Source organism: Dendropsophus ebraccatus, chromosome 15 (genome assembly GCF_027789765.1).
Source record: "Dendropsophus ebraccatus isolate aDenEbr1 chromosome 15, aDenEbr1.pat, whole genome shotgun sequence".
In the NCBI taxonomy this organism is placed as follows: domain Eukaryota; kingdom Metazoa; phylum Chordata; class Amphibia; order Anura; family Hylidae; genus Dendropsophus; species Dendropsophus ebraccatus.
The window spans coordinates 27,071,772-27,088,450 of record NC_091468.1 but is presented as its reverse complement, the minus strand read 5'-3'; the positions used below and the strand labels follow the sequence as shown (position 1 = coordinate 27,088,450).

The 16,679-nt window shown below is 44.8% G+C and overlaps 1 protein-coding gene across 1 annotated transcript in view; it reads right to left on the bottom strand.

Annotated features, from left to right (window-relative positions):
• Positions 1 to 7,511, bottom strand: part of LOC138774246 (uncharacterized) — a 75,994-nt gene extending 68,483 nt beyond the window's left edge. Inside the window, exon 1 of the mRNA XM_069954955.1 lies at positions 7,040 to 7,511. Coding sequence (XP_069811056.1) covers positions 7,040 to 7,108 — 69 coding nt within the window. The 5' untranslated portion in view covers positions 7,109 to 7,511. The remainder of the gene's footprint in view (positions 1 to 7,039) is intronic.
• Between the last annotated feature and the right edge of the window lie 9,168 nt (positions 7,512 to 16,679).

Below are 16,679 nucleotides of genomic sequence, written 5' to 3'. Positions count from 1 at the left end.
CGGATGGGTGATACAATGAGAACTAGAGGTGAAAGCAGCTGGGAATCACATCATTGTGCTCTAGTCACACTCAGAGCTGCATTCACATTCTTACTGGGTCCCTGCTTGCAGAACGCATTGTGCGGCTCACTTCTTTATTGCCTAGAATGAAGTTAAGTCACATGGCAGCAACATAAAGGTAGGACTTGGCCAGAGCTTAAAAGCGACTTTGTACCCACAATTTGACCCCCCAAATCGCTTGTACCTTCGGATAGCTGCTTTTAATCAAAGATCTGTCCTGTGGTCCGTTCAGCCAGGGATGCAGTTATTGTCCTAAAAAACTAATTTTAAACTGGCAGCCCCGTGCCCAACGGCCGAGGCTTACATTGTGTATGCATTAGGCTGGCACAACCTCTCTGTCCCTCCTCCCCACCCTCCTCATTAGGAATGCTCCAGGCAGATTGTCTCCTATTCATCAGCTGTATGAATACTGAACATGGGCTGGATCATTAAGGCACAATGTTCCAGTGGCATTCCTAATGATGAAGAGGGTGGGGAGGAGGGACGGAGGGGTGGTGCAAAGTTAGGGCACAGATACTCTAGTCACCGGCCGTTGGGCACGGGGCTGCAAATTTAAAGCGGCATCATCCATATGAACCTGCTCATATGCCGCAGTAGATCATTACCTGGTAAGCGCAGGGCTGGTAATAAATCTGCTCTTCTGGCCCACATTCCTACGATAGCTCCTAATTGCCCCTATGCTAATGAGGGGTTTAGGAGAATTTGGGGCGTCACCCTAAGCGCGAGCACCAGCATGGCTCGCCCAGTCCGCCTTCCCCAGTGCCGCCCCCTCCATACATGAATATGCATAGTGGGCGACACAAAGCAACCCCTTGGCCCGCCTGGAGCAACCCCCTCCCATGCTGCTCAGAAGACCAGGAAAGTATGCTGGTCATTGCCACAGTATGCAGATAGCAGGAGTGTAATCGGCGCTGGGATCCTGGGCTGAGCTTTACCATCCACGTCAGCCCAGGTGGATGGTACTGTGGCAATGACCAGCATACTTTCCTGGGCTTCTGATCGGCTGGGAGGGGGTAAGCTAGGCAGCACAGGAGGGGGTGGGCTAGGCAGCACGGGAGGGGGTTGCTCCGGACGGGCCTAGGGATTGCTCTGTGCCGCCCACTATGCATATTCATGTATGCATAGCGCGCGGCAATGGAGGAGGCGTACGCCAGGGAGAAGGTGCAGATGTGCCCCTTCTCCCTGGCGTACGCCTCCCGTACACCTGGCTCGCCCGATGGGCGTGCTGGCGGAGCTTGGGGGTGTTTGATAAGGCAGGGAGGAGGCAGGGAGGAAGCAGGTGTAGATTTGGTACGCCGGGCGCAGATTTGGGTGCCCTGCCGGCCGGATTCACTAAGAGGTGTTATTGAATTTACTGTATGCACAGCCCCCTCTAGTGGTGGCTGCCGGTTGTCAGAATACGACTAGTACTGTGTCTATGCAGGGGGTGTGGAGCTCTGACCCCTATAAATATCAATCTGCACAGAATAGAAACTGTGCCACTTTAGTCACTGCTCCTGTCCTTAGACTGAAGCCATTATTGCAGTTTCTGCTGGCATTGCAGTGAAGATAGCAGAGCTGGTCATATGATACAGGGTGCTGCAGCCAAACAGCCTGACATCAGCCGAGGCACAGGCCAGCTACACGTGAGGATGGGGCCGCTTGCTCCCGTCTCCCAGACATGGGGTATTGTTGTGGACCACGCGGCAGCTGTCACAATGATGCCAACAAGGAACCATTCATTCTCCATATGGGCACAGAGTCCATATTCACTGCTGGACTCTGCTGCTTGGCTTTAAAGGGCCAGACCAATCACTCTATAAAGTTCTGCAAAATTGTAATAAACTTTATAAAATAAAGATACTTTGTCTATATCAAATCAATCAATTCATCCATACTGAACCTGAAACAGATTCTCTGAATTTGTTTATCTCCCGTTATAGTCAATGCATCTGGGTTAAGGGCAAAGACAGGTAAGTCAGAGGGGCACTAGGGGGATGTCAGCATTAATGGTGCACCAAATGGCATCATTGTTATCGGCTGCAATCTAAATACTGACCTCATCAATGTTTTATTGATAGATGGATTTCCTATGACAGAACATTATAAAGGGTTAATCTAGATCTATACCTGCAACAACATAGGGAGTGAGGTGCCTAATCGCATGCTTCTCCCAACCCAGACCTCAACTGATCAAAACTTCTGACACGTCTCTAACACATATTAAAGGCGTTATCCAGTAAAATCTTTTTCTTTCAAATTAACTGGTTTCAGAAAGTTATAGAGATTTGTAATTTACTTGTAATCAGCTGCTGTATGTCCTGCAGGAAATGTTTTCTTTTCAGTCTGACACAGTGCTCTCTGCTGCCACCTCTGTCAGAAACAGCAACTATCCAGAGCAGCAGCAAATCCCCATGGAAAACCCTCTACTGCTCTGGACAGTTCCTGTATTATACAGAGGTGGCAGCAGAGAGCAATGCGTTAAGAGTAAAAAGAAAATATTTACTGCAGAACATACAGCAGTTGATAAGCATGGGAAGACTTGAGATTTTTAAATAGAACTAAATTACAAATCTATATAACTTTCTAAAGCCAGTTGATTTGAAAGAAAAAGATTTTCGCTGGGCAACCCCTTTAGGGTGCCTTCACACGTACCGTATCGCTGCGTTTTTATCGCTGCATTTTTTACATGCGCGTTTTGATTTTCACATGATTTTCATGTGAAAACCAAAACTCGCATGCAAAAATCGCACCAAAAACGCAGCGTTAAAAATGCAGCGATACGGTACGTGTGAAGCTACCCTTAAGATGTTTTTGTTTTTTGTTTTTTTTTAAATGACAGGGCCCAAATAACTTCAGCAACTAAAGTTTTCACAGACTTCTCAAGATGTCCTTATGACAAGCCTAAACTGCTAAAGCAAAGGGCAGGAAGTGTTGCCACAGGGGCACAGGAGATCAAGCTGTAAGGTTTTTGTTAGTTTTTTTTTTTACTTTTTTTCCAGCTAACTTTGGGCGCTTCTCCTTTAATGTTTGTTTTCCCAGAGGATCTTGCTACAAATGAAAATGTATTTTTGTCCCAGCAGATCTAAGAAAGAGAAGTAAATCCCCGGCCCCTGATCTGCTCCACGGAGTCACCTGGCAGCGGCCATCCAGTTTCAGCTCTAATCCACACGACCTTGGATAAACCGTATTTATCTCTGGCAGTGGAATTAACATGTAATCTGTGTCAGCCAGGTATACATTGTGCCCGGCCTCACTGGGGACTTACATGGAGTCACCTGTCACTGCCAATAACGACACCCCCCCCCCCACCACCACCACCACTACCACTAAGCACGTAAGTAGCAGGATGCGGGGTCACAGCTGATGGATGACTCCTCACCAGGTCAAAAGTGATGATTCAGGATCAAAAGTTTGAAACTTTAGCTGTCCTCTTAAAGGGGAATTACACCAATGTCTAATGCTGCGTTTACACGAAACGATAAGTGGCCCGATCATACGATTAACGATGTCGAAGTAACGTTTTTTTTTCCATAACAATCAGCGTTTAGACCGTATGATATATTGTACGGAAAATTCGTTTTGCGATCGCTTAAGCCTCTCTCACACATTGGTTAAATCGGCGAACGACTGTTCACACGGAACGATCTGCGAATTTTTTGCAAACGATCAACGACGATTTGAGAACTTGTTCAAAGATCAAACTGCATGATTTCTTGCTCGTCGTTTGATCGTTATCTGCGTTTACAGGTACGATTATCGTTCGAATTCGATCATTATCGCGCAAATTCGCACAATAATATTTACGTGTAAACACAGCATTATAAATACAGATTGTGCTTTTCCCCTCCACCCACATCAAGACTTGCATTCAGAACTGGCAGTAAATGAAGATGTTCTCCAGTCAGCCAATGGTGAGGAGCAAGCGAGCGCGGACCTGTCAGATCAGCGCTCGCTTGTTCCTTGTTCCCCGGTCCCTGATGGCACTATTACACGCACAGACAGCAAGCGGGTAAGAGTATATGTGGGTGGGGGGCGAGGGGGGAGCTGCAGGAGGGGCCCATAGGAGATTGAGGCGGTGCGCTGCTGCCGCTCCTATTACATGGAGTGACAGCCAGCAGACTGCCGCTATCCTTCAAAAATCTTTTAACACGTTGAAAGACAAGGAACAACCAACATCATGCACTAGGAAATCCCCCACTGCAGTGGTCTCCTCAATGAGAACCAGTGACATGGTATTAGTTAAAAAGTCTGATCTACAAGACAGGAAGTGTTGTCTTGGGGACACAGGAGCAGAGTAGCTAGAAATCTCCTGCATTGGTAGTGTAGCTGGTGATGGTATATATTGTATACTGCATAGCCAGGGAACATGTGATGTCAGCGGTCAGGTATCATGTGTGACAATTGGTGCCGTTTTCCATAAGCAAACAGAGGACATATGTTCAGGAAATGTTTGGAGCAGAGGTCACCGCCCGCATCCAGGCTCTTCTTAAAGGGGCAGCAACCTTTATTATAAGAAGCTAAAGCACGCAGAGTCTCCTGTGACATCCATTATGTAAGAGGTTTAGGCAAAACATTTAAAGGGAAACACACAATGAGTAAGATTAGGCCCCAGAACTGTGTCCTCCAACCTCTCTCCAGCTGTTGCGGAGCTACACATCCCACCATGCTCCGACAGCATAAGGCTTTTAGGGCATGATGGGAGTTGTAGATTTGCAATAGCTGGAGAAAAACTTGCTCTAACTGCTGATTGTACACATAGCCCATAGACAGGAAGTTAAATGTGCAACCTAAAAATAGGTCTTTGAATTATGGGTCAATCAAAAGACCCCTTATGACAACAAATCAGCTCACATATTGGGGTCACATGACGCAGCACTTTTCCCTGAGTCAGACTTTATTACAAGTGATGGGAAACGTTATGCAATGGTCACACAGCTGCTGGACGCTGCACATGAGGTATACATGTTCCCTGTGTCTCCATGCTGCAGATGTGGCACAGTGCAGCAGGCTATGCACAGACTGCTGCAAGGATAATGTACTCCTGTGGGCTGCAGCTGGGTCACTCTATGCAATCCTATGGGGGATGCTATGATTTGGGTTGGGCGTATAAAGTACACAGTATAAGGGATAGGACAGGGGATGTCATGACACCAGGATTAGTAAAAAGAAATATATATAGCTAAATACTTGCAAAAACAGCACCACCCCTGTCCTCAGGTTGTGTGGGGTATTACAATTCAGCTCCATTCACTTCAATGGAACTGAGCTGCAAAACCACATCCAAACTGAGGACAAAAGTGGCCATGTTTTTGTATCCAGGGCCTTGTTTCCTAGGCTGATGGTTTGATACTATGTATCAGCATCACATCCATCACTCTGTATATGGTGCAGAGTTTGCACACAGTTAATGAATACAGGTTAGTATCCAGCAGGCATAGAGTATATAGCAGTGGTGGGCGGGGCTTATTAGGAATAGGTGGGTGGCAAAAATACATGGGCGTAGGTATAATCAGGAAATACTGTGACCTGCAGACATGTAATTAAACCTTACTGTACACAATATATATACCGTACTGCACACACTAATATATATATGGTAGAAACAAAGTTGTGGCACTCACCATCAGGATTCCAATTAAAAATGTATTCATCCATGAACCAATACAAGCTTCTTAACTCTACATCTGGTTATGGATGAATACATATTAAACTTGTCTCCTGATGGTGAGTGCCACAACTTTGTTTCCACCATATATACCTTATTTGTGTGGGCTCTAGTTGCGTTGGCACCACCGCTGCAGGAGCGAGACTGGCAACTCTGTTATGTGGATTGTGCCAACCGCTCGAAGATTTGGTGGATGTATATAAATAGTGTATATATACACACACACACACATTGTACTGTACACTGTATATACTGCACACAATGTATATACCATTCTGTATACACTGTATAAACACTGTACATGATTATATACCATACTGTACGCAATGTATATATACAGGCACACTGTACAATACAATATATATATATATATATATATATATATAGTACACAATGTATAAACACCATACTGTGCTCCATATACAGTAGTACGCAATGAATATAAACTATAATATACACAATATATATTCTGTACTCAATTTCTATGTAAAATGTCACAATGTATATGCATACCATACACAATGTAAATACATACTATACTGTACACAATGTATATACATACCGAACTGAATACTATATATACACAATACAATGTATATTTATACTGAACAAAATGTATATATGCACCTTCCTTTTAATATTGGGGAATACAGAGTAACCTCCTGTTTGCCTGCAGTGAATAGACTTTATACTACAGCCTCCCTCTGCCCTCAGAGCCTCATGCGAATCCAACCATCCAGAAAATCTGATAATCCGCCATTCTATTTTACCTTCTTTTCTAATTCTAACTTTTTACCAACATGATGCCTTTTCCACTAACAAAAGAAGACCCCCCAACTACAGACTTCCTATGAGGCCAGCTCCCCCTGGTGGTGAGAAGCAGTTTAGACTCTAAAACTTCCTATTCTGTTTGGTATTAGAGTCCATCCTGATCACTTCTCTAGTGTGATCAGCTACATTGTATGCACTGCTCCAACACAAAGTATCAAAAGGGATGTCCTAATACTCAGGGGATCAAGTGTGATGGGTGCTGCAATGTCACCAGGATCCGGCTGTAGAAGAAAGCTATGGAGAAGGCTAAGCAGATGCAACTAGGCCCTGAGCATGCACACAGCTCCCTGCCTTGCACAATAGCTGGCCCTGCATTCTATACTGTGGGGCTATAAAAGCTTCAAGGTGGCCAAAAAGCTTCTGAAGAGGCCCAAGAATTCCATACCGAGACCAGCACCTGTGATCCAACAGCAAAACCTAACCCGACGCTGCCAAAAACCAAACCCCACCATCTGAGACGCTGCAAAGAAGCCAAAAAAGAAAACAAAAAGTGTGGGGTACCTTGAGTTGGTAGGGCTGGAGCTCGCTCAAACTCTGGTTCCTCAGCTTCTTGGTTAAAACCTTCAGCATTGTACAAATCCGAAGGGCGAGGAAGGGGTTAAAGGCTCATTGAACACACTCACGCTCACACAATCACACACACCAAATCTATTGCCGAGAAGACACAAGAGCAGGAAGAATTCAACAAGAATTTCAATTTTTTTTTTTTGTTTTGTCTTTAGGCACAAAAAGTTAAATGAAAAATGACTTTAAAAAGTTTCTTAAGTTTTTTTTTTAGGATTTGGAGTAAGATCTGGGAGTAGAGGGACCCCCTTTAATTTCGCTTCATGTTTAGTTCAGGCTCCCCCGGGAGTGGTATCCATAGCTCTGGCTCCTGGTACTGCCTCCCGATCACACTCACACACATACACACTCATGCACTCACACACACTGCCTCTGTCTGCAGCTCTGCCTTCTAGCAATGTGAAACTTGCAACAAACACAGAGCTCAGCCGGCAAGGCGATTGGTTGGCAAAGGGAAACTGTGTCAATTACAGGAGGCCGGCCCTTTATTTAAAGGGAAAGTGATAGCAGGCAGGGCCTGGGCTCCAGCAGAGACACCAATCATTGCTGCTCCCTTTCTTCCTGGAACACTCAGGGGACAGAGAGTGAAAGCTGCTGAATGTCAGGAGGGAAATTGCACAGAGTTTAACCCTGGAGACGGATGGAGCCATGATGTTATTCATCTACAAGAGCAAATACCTCATAACATAATATATACACATATATGCACCAACATATTCCACAGCACTTTACAATTCTAAATACAAGAATCCAGTATTATAGTAGTTATATTCTTGTATATAGGAGCAGTATTATAGTAGTTATATTCTTGAATATAGGAGCAGTATTATAGCAGTTATGGTTCAGGGAAGAAAATTGTTTTTCATGCAGCCGAGAGGTACTAGTGTCAGTCATAGGTGTGAGGTGCAGCACTCTTTTTCTTCCCTGAACCGTATTATAGTAGTTATATTCTTGTATATAGGAGCAATATTATATTAGTTATATTCTTGTATATAGGAGCAGTATTATAGTAGTTATATTCTTGTATATAGGAGCAGTATTATAGTAGTTATATTCCTGTATATAGGGGCAGTATTATAGTAGTTATATTCTTGTATATAGGGGGGGCAGTATTATAGTAGTTATATTCTTGTATATAGGAGCAGTATTATAGTAGTTATATTCTTGTATACAGGGAGCAGTATTATAGTAGTTATATTCTTGTATATAGGACCAGTATTATAGTAGTTATATTCTTGTACATAGGAGCAGTATTATAGTAATTATATTCTTGTATATAGGAGCAGTATTATAGTAGTTATCGGAAAAGAAGAGAAAATAGCGCTGCACCTCACACCTATGGCTGATACTAATGCTTCTCGGCTACATTTAAAAAGCAACTCCAGGATGTTGGTTTATAATTTGATCAAAGCATATTGCCCCATTTAACAGCGTGCAGGTCTCCTGACTCACATGGGTCCCTACACTAACTCATCACTGTGTCAGTCAGCGACCACCATCCCCGCAAGGCGTGCACAACCAGGGAAGTGAGGCCATAGAACGGCCCTGCAACCCCACTGTCACAGGACCAATACCCAGAGGCCCCCGTAAATCCCAGCAGGCACCGCCGGCGGAGAAATCTTTCACCAAACAACACAAGTGTGAACAAGATCTAAAACAATCACCACACTCCAGCAGGTAGAATGGGAAGGATAGGAGGTACAAGTCATGTGTGCACAGGTGTCTCCTGCTAATTGCGGTCATGTGGGTCTTACCAGGAGGAGTGCAAACACTGAGAAAAGGGAGAAATGTAAAATACGGACAAGAAGAGAAAATAGCGCTGCACCTCACACCTATGGCTGATACTAATGCTTCTCAGCTACATTTAAAAACCAACTCCAGGATGTTGGTATATAATTTGATCAAACCATATTGCCCCATGTACCAGCGTGCAGGTCTCCTGGCTCACATGGGTCCCTACACTAACTCACCACCGTGTCAGTCAGCGACCGCCAACCCCGCAAGGCGTGCACAACCAGGGAAGGGAGGCCATAGAATGGCACTGCAACCCCACTGTCACAGGACCAATACCCAGAGGCTCCCGTAAATCCCAGCAGGCACCGCTGGCGGAGAAAGCTGTCACCAAACAACACAAGTGTAAACACGGTCTAAAACACTCACCACACTCCAGCAGGTAGAATGGGAAGGATAAGAGGTACAAGTCATGTGTACACAGGTATCTCCTGCTAATTGCGGTCATGTGGGTCTTACCAGGAGGAGTGCAAACACTGAGAAAAGGGAGAAATGTAAAATACGGACAAAAAGAGAAAATAGCGCTGCACCTCACACCTATGGCTGATACTAATGCTTCTCAGCTACATTTAAAAACCAACTCCAGGATGTTGGTTTATAATATGATCAAACCATATTGCCCCATGTGCCGCGTGCAGGTCTCCTGGCTCACATGGGTCCCTACACTAACTCACCACCGTGTCAGTCAGCGACCGCCATCCCCGCTAGGCGTGCACAACCAGGGAAGGGAGGCCATAGAATGGCCCTGCAGCCCCACTGTCACAGGACCAATACCCAGAGGCCCCCGTAAATCCCAGCAGGCACCGCCAGTGGAGAAAGCTGTCACCAAACAACACAAGTGTAAACAAGGTCTAAAACACTCACCACACTCCGGTGCTGGCAGGGTCTGTGTGGGGCATTTTGGGTTTGGTCCTGTGACAGTGGGGTTGCAGGGCCTTTCCATGGCCTCACTTCCCAGCATGCGCAGGCCTTGCGGGGGAGGCAGTCACTGACTGACACAGTACAGAGTTAGCATACGGACCCGTGTGAACCAGGATACCTGCACGTGGTACACGGGGCGTATTGGTTTGATCAAATTGTATACCAAATTCCTGGTGTTTGTTTTTTAAAGTAGCTTAGCGGCTTTAGTATCAGCCATAGGTGTGAGGTGCAGCTGCACTCTTCTCTCCATTTCTCATTATAGTAGTTATATTCTTAAACATAAGAGCAGTATTATAGTAGTTATATTCTTGTATATAGGAGCAGTATGATAGTAGTTATATTCTTAAACATAAGAGCAGTATTATATACACTATAGCAAACTGTATTTCCTGCTATAGTTGCGCTTCTTTATGTCCTGTATGACAAACCAAAGAACCAAAGTGTCACAAACTTTCAGCTATGAGAAGTGATAGGGTTATAGTATAGGGTTGCAGCTTGTCAGTATAAATGTTCTTATTCACTTACAGAAAGCTAAACTATTGACACTGATAAGGAACTGAAGAACAAAATCAATTTGAAAGTTGTTCAGCTTATCTTTTTAAAATACATATATTTTAGTTAGGAAAGACTGGGAAAGCCCTGCTATTAGCCTAAAGAGAAACAAATCGCTGATCTCAGGGAGACCAGCCAAACAACAACACTGCCGGCTGCTAGTGAAATCGCTCAATGCAGTGAAGTCCTAGGTGCATTGCCCCCTGGGAAACATGAATATGCAGTGTTGTTGTTTGGCTGGTCAGCGATCTGTTTCTCTTGTGGCTCTACTAGGCATTGCTCCCACCTAGCCAAAATCCTGCTCCACACTGATGAGGGGCAACACCCTGAAACAGCTGTATGTGGATGGATACCTGGCTTTGGTTTTTCCCTTGTCATTACATTGACTTATAGGGCCACTTAATATAGTGGTTTTGGTGGTTTCCCTACAGGAGCCACCCCTTGGCTGGGTCCTTTCCGGAGGGATATCTGGCTACTCATGTGTTTCGAGACTCTTTGTTGAGGCTCTATGGGCTCTTCTTTTGCATATTCAGCTATTAGCCTGTCACTGCCTCTTCCAAAGGTGATGTATAAGTGCAATATATGATAGTTTGCATTCATGAGTCTAGTGCTGAGTACTGCCAGCATTCGTCCTCTCAGGGGGTATGGTATCTTGATACTGTTCATCCAAAGCCTCCTGATTCATGAATTTAATGAGAACTACATTGAAGGCTGGCACAAGGAGAAGAATGCATTGAGCAGGTACAATGATTATGGTAAATCATTAGGTTCTTAGAGAAGACAGACTTCCCATAGAAGCTTGCAATCTAATGGAAAAGAGATTTATATGTAATTGCAATTAGTTGATCCTTGAAGTTTTTGATATTCTTCAGCTCGGTTTCTCAGGGGGAGAGCAGCAATTTCCTCAGATACAAAGCGTCTGACCATATTATCCATCTGCAAGGCTGGAAAATGTCCCCAAGATCTAGAAAGGCAAGAAAACAAGAAATGTCAATGGTGCATTTGTCCCGTTGACCCAATCCTCGGGGACGCCGCTCAGAATGTTATTATAATCCCTAGTTTCTGAATTTTATGTTTGACAAAAGCTGCAGAGGAGTGAAGGCTACAGGCCTGGGGCTCAATGCAGAGACTGGCTGGCTGCAATAACAACCAGCTTTCCACTGACCCTGAATGGTAATGTTATCCAGAGTTATACCACTCCCGCTGCTATTTTGCATACATGTCAGTACTCACTGTGGATCAGCTGAAAACCAGTAATGTTCAGTATATACTGCACCTTATAAAGAAATAAATAGAGTTGCCAAACGGCACTGTGTGGCTCAAGGCTCAGATAGGGTGCTCTGCCCCACGGTTCCAGACCCAGGTCCCGAAGGTAACTCAAAGAAGAAGGCAAGAGGCGGCACTCCAAGATTATAGTGAACAAAACGTGGTTTAGATTTATTCACCCAGTATGCAACGTTTCAATCTACTCAATGAGATCTTTGTCAAGCACAGAAGTGAGCAGTAAGGGGCTGGTATATAACACACCGTAGGACAGCCCACTAATAAAGTGACATCATATCAATCAATAATACATAATAGTAAAAAATACATAAAAATGTGATATAAAGTGATGACCTTAACCATGTGTTATGTGCACATAATACAGGATATAGTGATATTGACCGATCATCCATACAATATTCCGATCCTTCATAAAATAGTCCATACTTTTAAGCAATGGTTTCATTGTTAGTGGAGGGGGCCGGACTCACCAGCATAATAACAAACCGCTGCTCCCTCACGTTGTCTTTCGCCGTCGCTGGCTCGTTTGTACACAAGTCGACTGCGCATGTGTGAAGGAGCGCACCAATGGGGGAATTGTAGGAGTGGCATGGCGTCCGATAGACAAATCATAATGTACCGTAATGGTATAGAGTCCAATGGACCAATCACAGTCTGAGTGCGTCATGAGGTGTAGCGGACCAATCAGGATAGTCATAGGCGGTCCATAGCTTTAAGCGTCCATAGAGTAAGTAGCGCTTGCGTTCAAGCGGCACACCATCCCTCGCCGCCATCTTTGATGTTGGCGAGACAACCGGGCTGCGCAAGATCAGTCGTCTCACCTATGTGGTATCCAAGATTCTTGCGCCTGCGTCCCGTGCTCCGTCTCTGCGCCATCTTTGACATGGGAAGATAGCCCATACTCACTTCTGACAGCATCATCACAATTACCCGGGGGTCCAAGGTACTCTATCTCAGGGTCCTTCTCAGCCAACCCGGGCTGGTTGATCCTCTGGCACTCGGCTCCGCCATATTAAGAGGTCTTCCACAAAGAATTATGAATTATTAACCACATGATCCGCATCTTGTAAGGGAATATCCACGTATATAGTCGTCCTCTATAGAAATGAATATCGGTCGCCACGGCACTCCAAAGTCCCCACTTAAATAAAAGGATAGTAAAAAACTATATAATGGTGAGTCGTTGGCCAAACTCCATTAGCAAATCTAGAAAAAAGGAAAAACAACATAAAATAAATACCAGATCATAAATATCGGTCTCACTATGTGTCATAAGTGAATATACAGAAAAAGTTTTTTATAAAAATATACACACAAAAAAATCTCTTTCAAAGAGAATCTCTTATCTTCTCATTTCATTTTCTATCACATTCCTGTACCACTTTAAAGGGCAGAACATTAAGGAGGGTTCGGGCAAGGTCTACATAAATGCCTTTAGTGAAAAATCAATATTTAAACCAACAGGTTGTAATGAATTCAGCTTAGCTATCCAATAGGCTTCTCTTTGTTTAAGCAACCTCTGGCGGTCCCCGCCTCGTCTAGGTGGGGCAATCCTGTCAATGATACAAAATTTTAATTGTTTAACCGTGTGTCCACACTCTTTAAAGTGTCGTGGTACAGGTAATTCAAGTTTCTCAGTGCGAATTGACGACTTATGGTTATTCAGCCTGATTCTACATTCAGTAGTGGTTTCCCCTACATAAATCCGTGGGCATGGGCACTGTAGTATGTAGATAACGTGGTCCGATTTGCAAGTCAGATGGTATTTGAGTCTATATGGTCTCTGTGTAATTGGGTGAATGTACGTGTCACCTTTCAACATCAGTGAACAATTGTCACACCCCAAACAAGGGAAACTACCAGGTTTCAACTCTGATGGGAGGTCTGTCTTTGTGCGGTAGTTGTCAGCATGTACTATTTTATCACGTATACTAGGGGCTCTTCTGTAAGAGAACAACGGAGGAGATTTAAACAGTACTACATTGGAATGAAATTTGGTGATAATGTCCCAGTGTTTTCTAATGATGCCAGAGATCTGTGGGCTGAGTGCATTGTAGGTTGAAATGAAAGGTATCCTGCTTTGTGGACTATCTTTCCTACTTAATGTGTCCTCCAGATTCAACCGTTTTACATCAGTTATGCTTCTCTTAACCAGTTTAGATGGATAACCCCTACTCTGGAATCTCTGACCCATCTCATACAGTCTCCTCTCCAATGTATTTGGATCCTCAACAATCCTTTTAACACGGAGAAGTTGGCTACGAGGTAGGGATTCCACCATCCTTCTCGGGTGTAAGCTATCAAAGCGTAATAAATTGTTCCTGTCGGTTGGTTTCAAGTAAATGTCAGTGCACAACTTACCACCTTTCACATATACCCAAGTGTCCAAAAATTGTACCACCTTATAAAGTGTTATGCTGGGTTTACACGGAACGATAATTCGCCCAATCGAACGATTAACGATTTTGAAGCAACAATTTGTTTTTTATAACGATCGGAGAAAAATCGTTAGAAGATTCGTAAGAAAAATCGTTACTGTGATCGTTTTTAAGATCGTTTAAGCCCATCTTTTACATAGGGAGAATCTTTGAAAGACTGTTTACGCGAATATTTAGCGAACGACGGACGACAATTTGAGAACATGTTCAAAGATCAAAATAACCGATTTTTCGCTCATCGCTTGATTTACACGGAATGATTATCGCTGAAATGCGATAGTTATAGCGAAAATTCGAATGATAATCGTTCCGTGTAAACCCAGCATTATACTTCTGAGTAATAATCACACAATTTATGTCCCCTAGGGCGTCTATTGGGCAATCATCTGCCAAGTGTCTATACAAGTGCATCTAAATAAGTGAAACTGCCATGTGCCGGGTCTAGCTATGCGGTGCTGTGGCTGCTAGGTGGATGTCGGGTCACTTGGGCACTTGTCAACAGAGAGGATGGCCCAAGTGTAGGTGCAGGTGTGACAAAAATAGGACAGAGTCCAGTACTTAACCAGATGAACAGTTTACTTGAACTCTTCAGTGCAATACAATATAGTGGAAAAAGTGTTAGGTAATTAGAAGTAGTTGTACAGAGAAGAGAGTAGGGATGCGTCTTGGGGGCCTTGTCCAGATAGTAGTGGACTCTGCCGGGATGGTGTTTAGTAGAGGGATAAGTTGAAGAGTGATGCCTTGTACTCGTACTTGTACGTTTAGATGAATGTGCTATCTGACCGTCCTCTGCCCGAACCAATTCACGGAGTGCCAGGTTGGGTAGTATGAGCCTCAGGCCTTTACAACTGAGCTGTCAGGACTGTACGCTGGCGCTCCTCGGTTCGTCTTGCTTGTTATACCATGGCAGCTTGAGGGTTAACCTGCTGCTGTGCAGGTGAGCTGTGTAGAGGATCAGGAGCCGGTCCAGTTCAGCTGCTGGACTGAGTTCCTGATCCTCCATAAATAGTGTGTAAGCCCAGCAGACAGTGCTGGCTATTAGTGTTCCTGCTAGGCTAAGCGTATTCTTGCTGTGACTTGTAGTTCTCCTGACCTTTTTGCTGTTCTTTGACTTCTCTATCTGCCGCCTGCCTTGACTTTTCTGCTTGACTTTTGACTCTTCCTTTGCCTGACTATTTTGTACCTTTGCTAGCCGCCATTGCTGACCCAGACTGTTAACCCTGAATTATTGTGTGTGCTTGTCTGTTCTTGTTTTGTGTTTTTCACTTGTTACAGAGCAGGGACTGCTTTCGTGGTTGTATGCAGCCGCCTAGGGCTGTCCATGGCAAGTAGGCAGGGACAGTGGGTGGGAACAGCAGGGGCTCACTGACTGTGTGTATCTGCCTTACTGCCCTTGCCACCGTCCAGTGCTAAGATGGGCGTAGCAGACTTTCTAAGACTTCTCAGAAGAGACGTCCGCAGACAGTAAGATACACCAGATTTTCTGCTATTTGTCCTACTGAGGTCAGTAACTAGTGGTGGTTACTGAAGAGGGATTCCAGGCGTGGACAAGGTTTCCTCAGAGGACGGCCACCCTTACCAAGGGTTTAGCACTGCATACTAAAGCTGGTTACTTGCATAAGAATCTGTTAAGTCTCTGTGGCCCCGACAAGGGTCCTGGTCCTGGGCCAGGCCCGGCTTCACTGCAGCAGGAACTCTCTCAGTCTGTCTCTTTCTCATAAGCTCACCAACAAAGATCTGAAGACAAAAGACCTCCAACCAGGAACTAACCTCCCTTTTATAGGGGTAACTAAACTGTGTTATGACCAGGCCCAGATTGGTAATCTGGCGGACCGGGCAAATGCCCGCTGGGCCGCCAAGATTACCAATCTGTGGGCTGCTGGTTCCGCTGCACACTTGCACCAGCTGCCCTCTGCAGCCGTTGTGAACAGCGCGGACGGCCGCCGCGCTATTCACACGGCTGTTCTGCCAACACTAAGGGGCCGTTCCGCCCCTTTAAAATCCCCCTTTGCGTAGCAGACGTGCCGCACGAACGAGCAGCGCGTCTGTTACAGCCCACCCCTGCCGGCTGACGTCACTTCTGGGATGCGCCGCAGAGGATGCAGGACTGCAGAGCAGAGGACGCCGCCGGGAGCCAGGAAAGGAAGGAGACGCTGCTGCGGGGGATGTGAAAGGTGAATATGTTTTCTTTTTCTTTTTTTCTTTCTCCACACTGGTGCTGCACATTGTGTATAAGGGTATTACAAGGGGAGTATGGAATCTTTATGGGGATGTTACAATGGATGGGGGGCTATTCTATATGTGCATATAACAAAGGGGGGGTATTCTATATGGGCATATAACAAAGTTGGGGTATTCTATATGGGCATATAACAAAGAGGGGGATATTCTATATGGGCATATAACAAAGGGGGGGTATTCTATATGGGCATATAACAAAGAGGGGGATATTCTATATGGGCATATAACAAAGGGGGGGCTATTCTATATGGGCATATAACAAAGGGGGGGCTATTCTATATGGGCATATAAGAATAGGGGGGACTATTCTATATGGACATATAAGAAAGGGGGGGCTATTCTTAACCTTT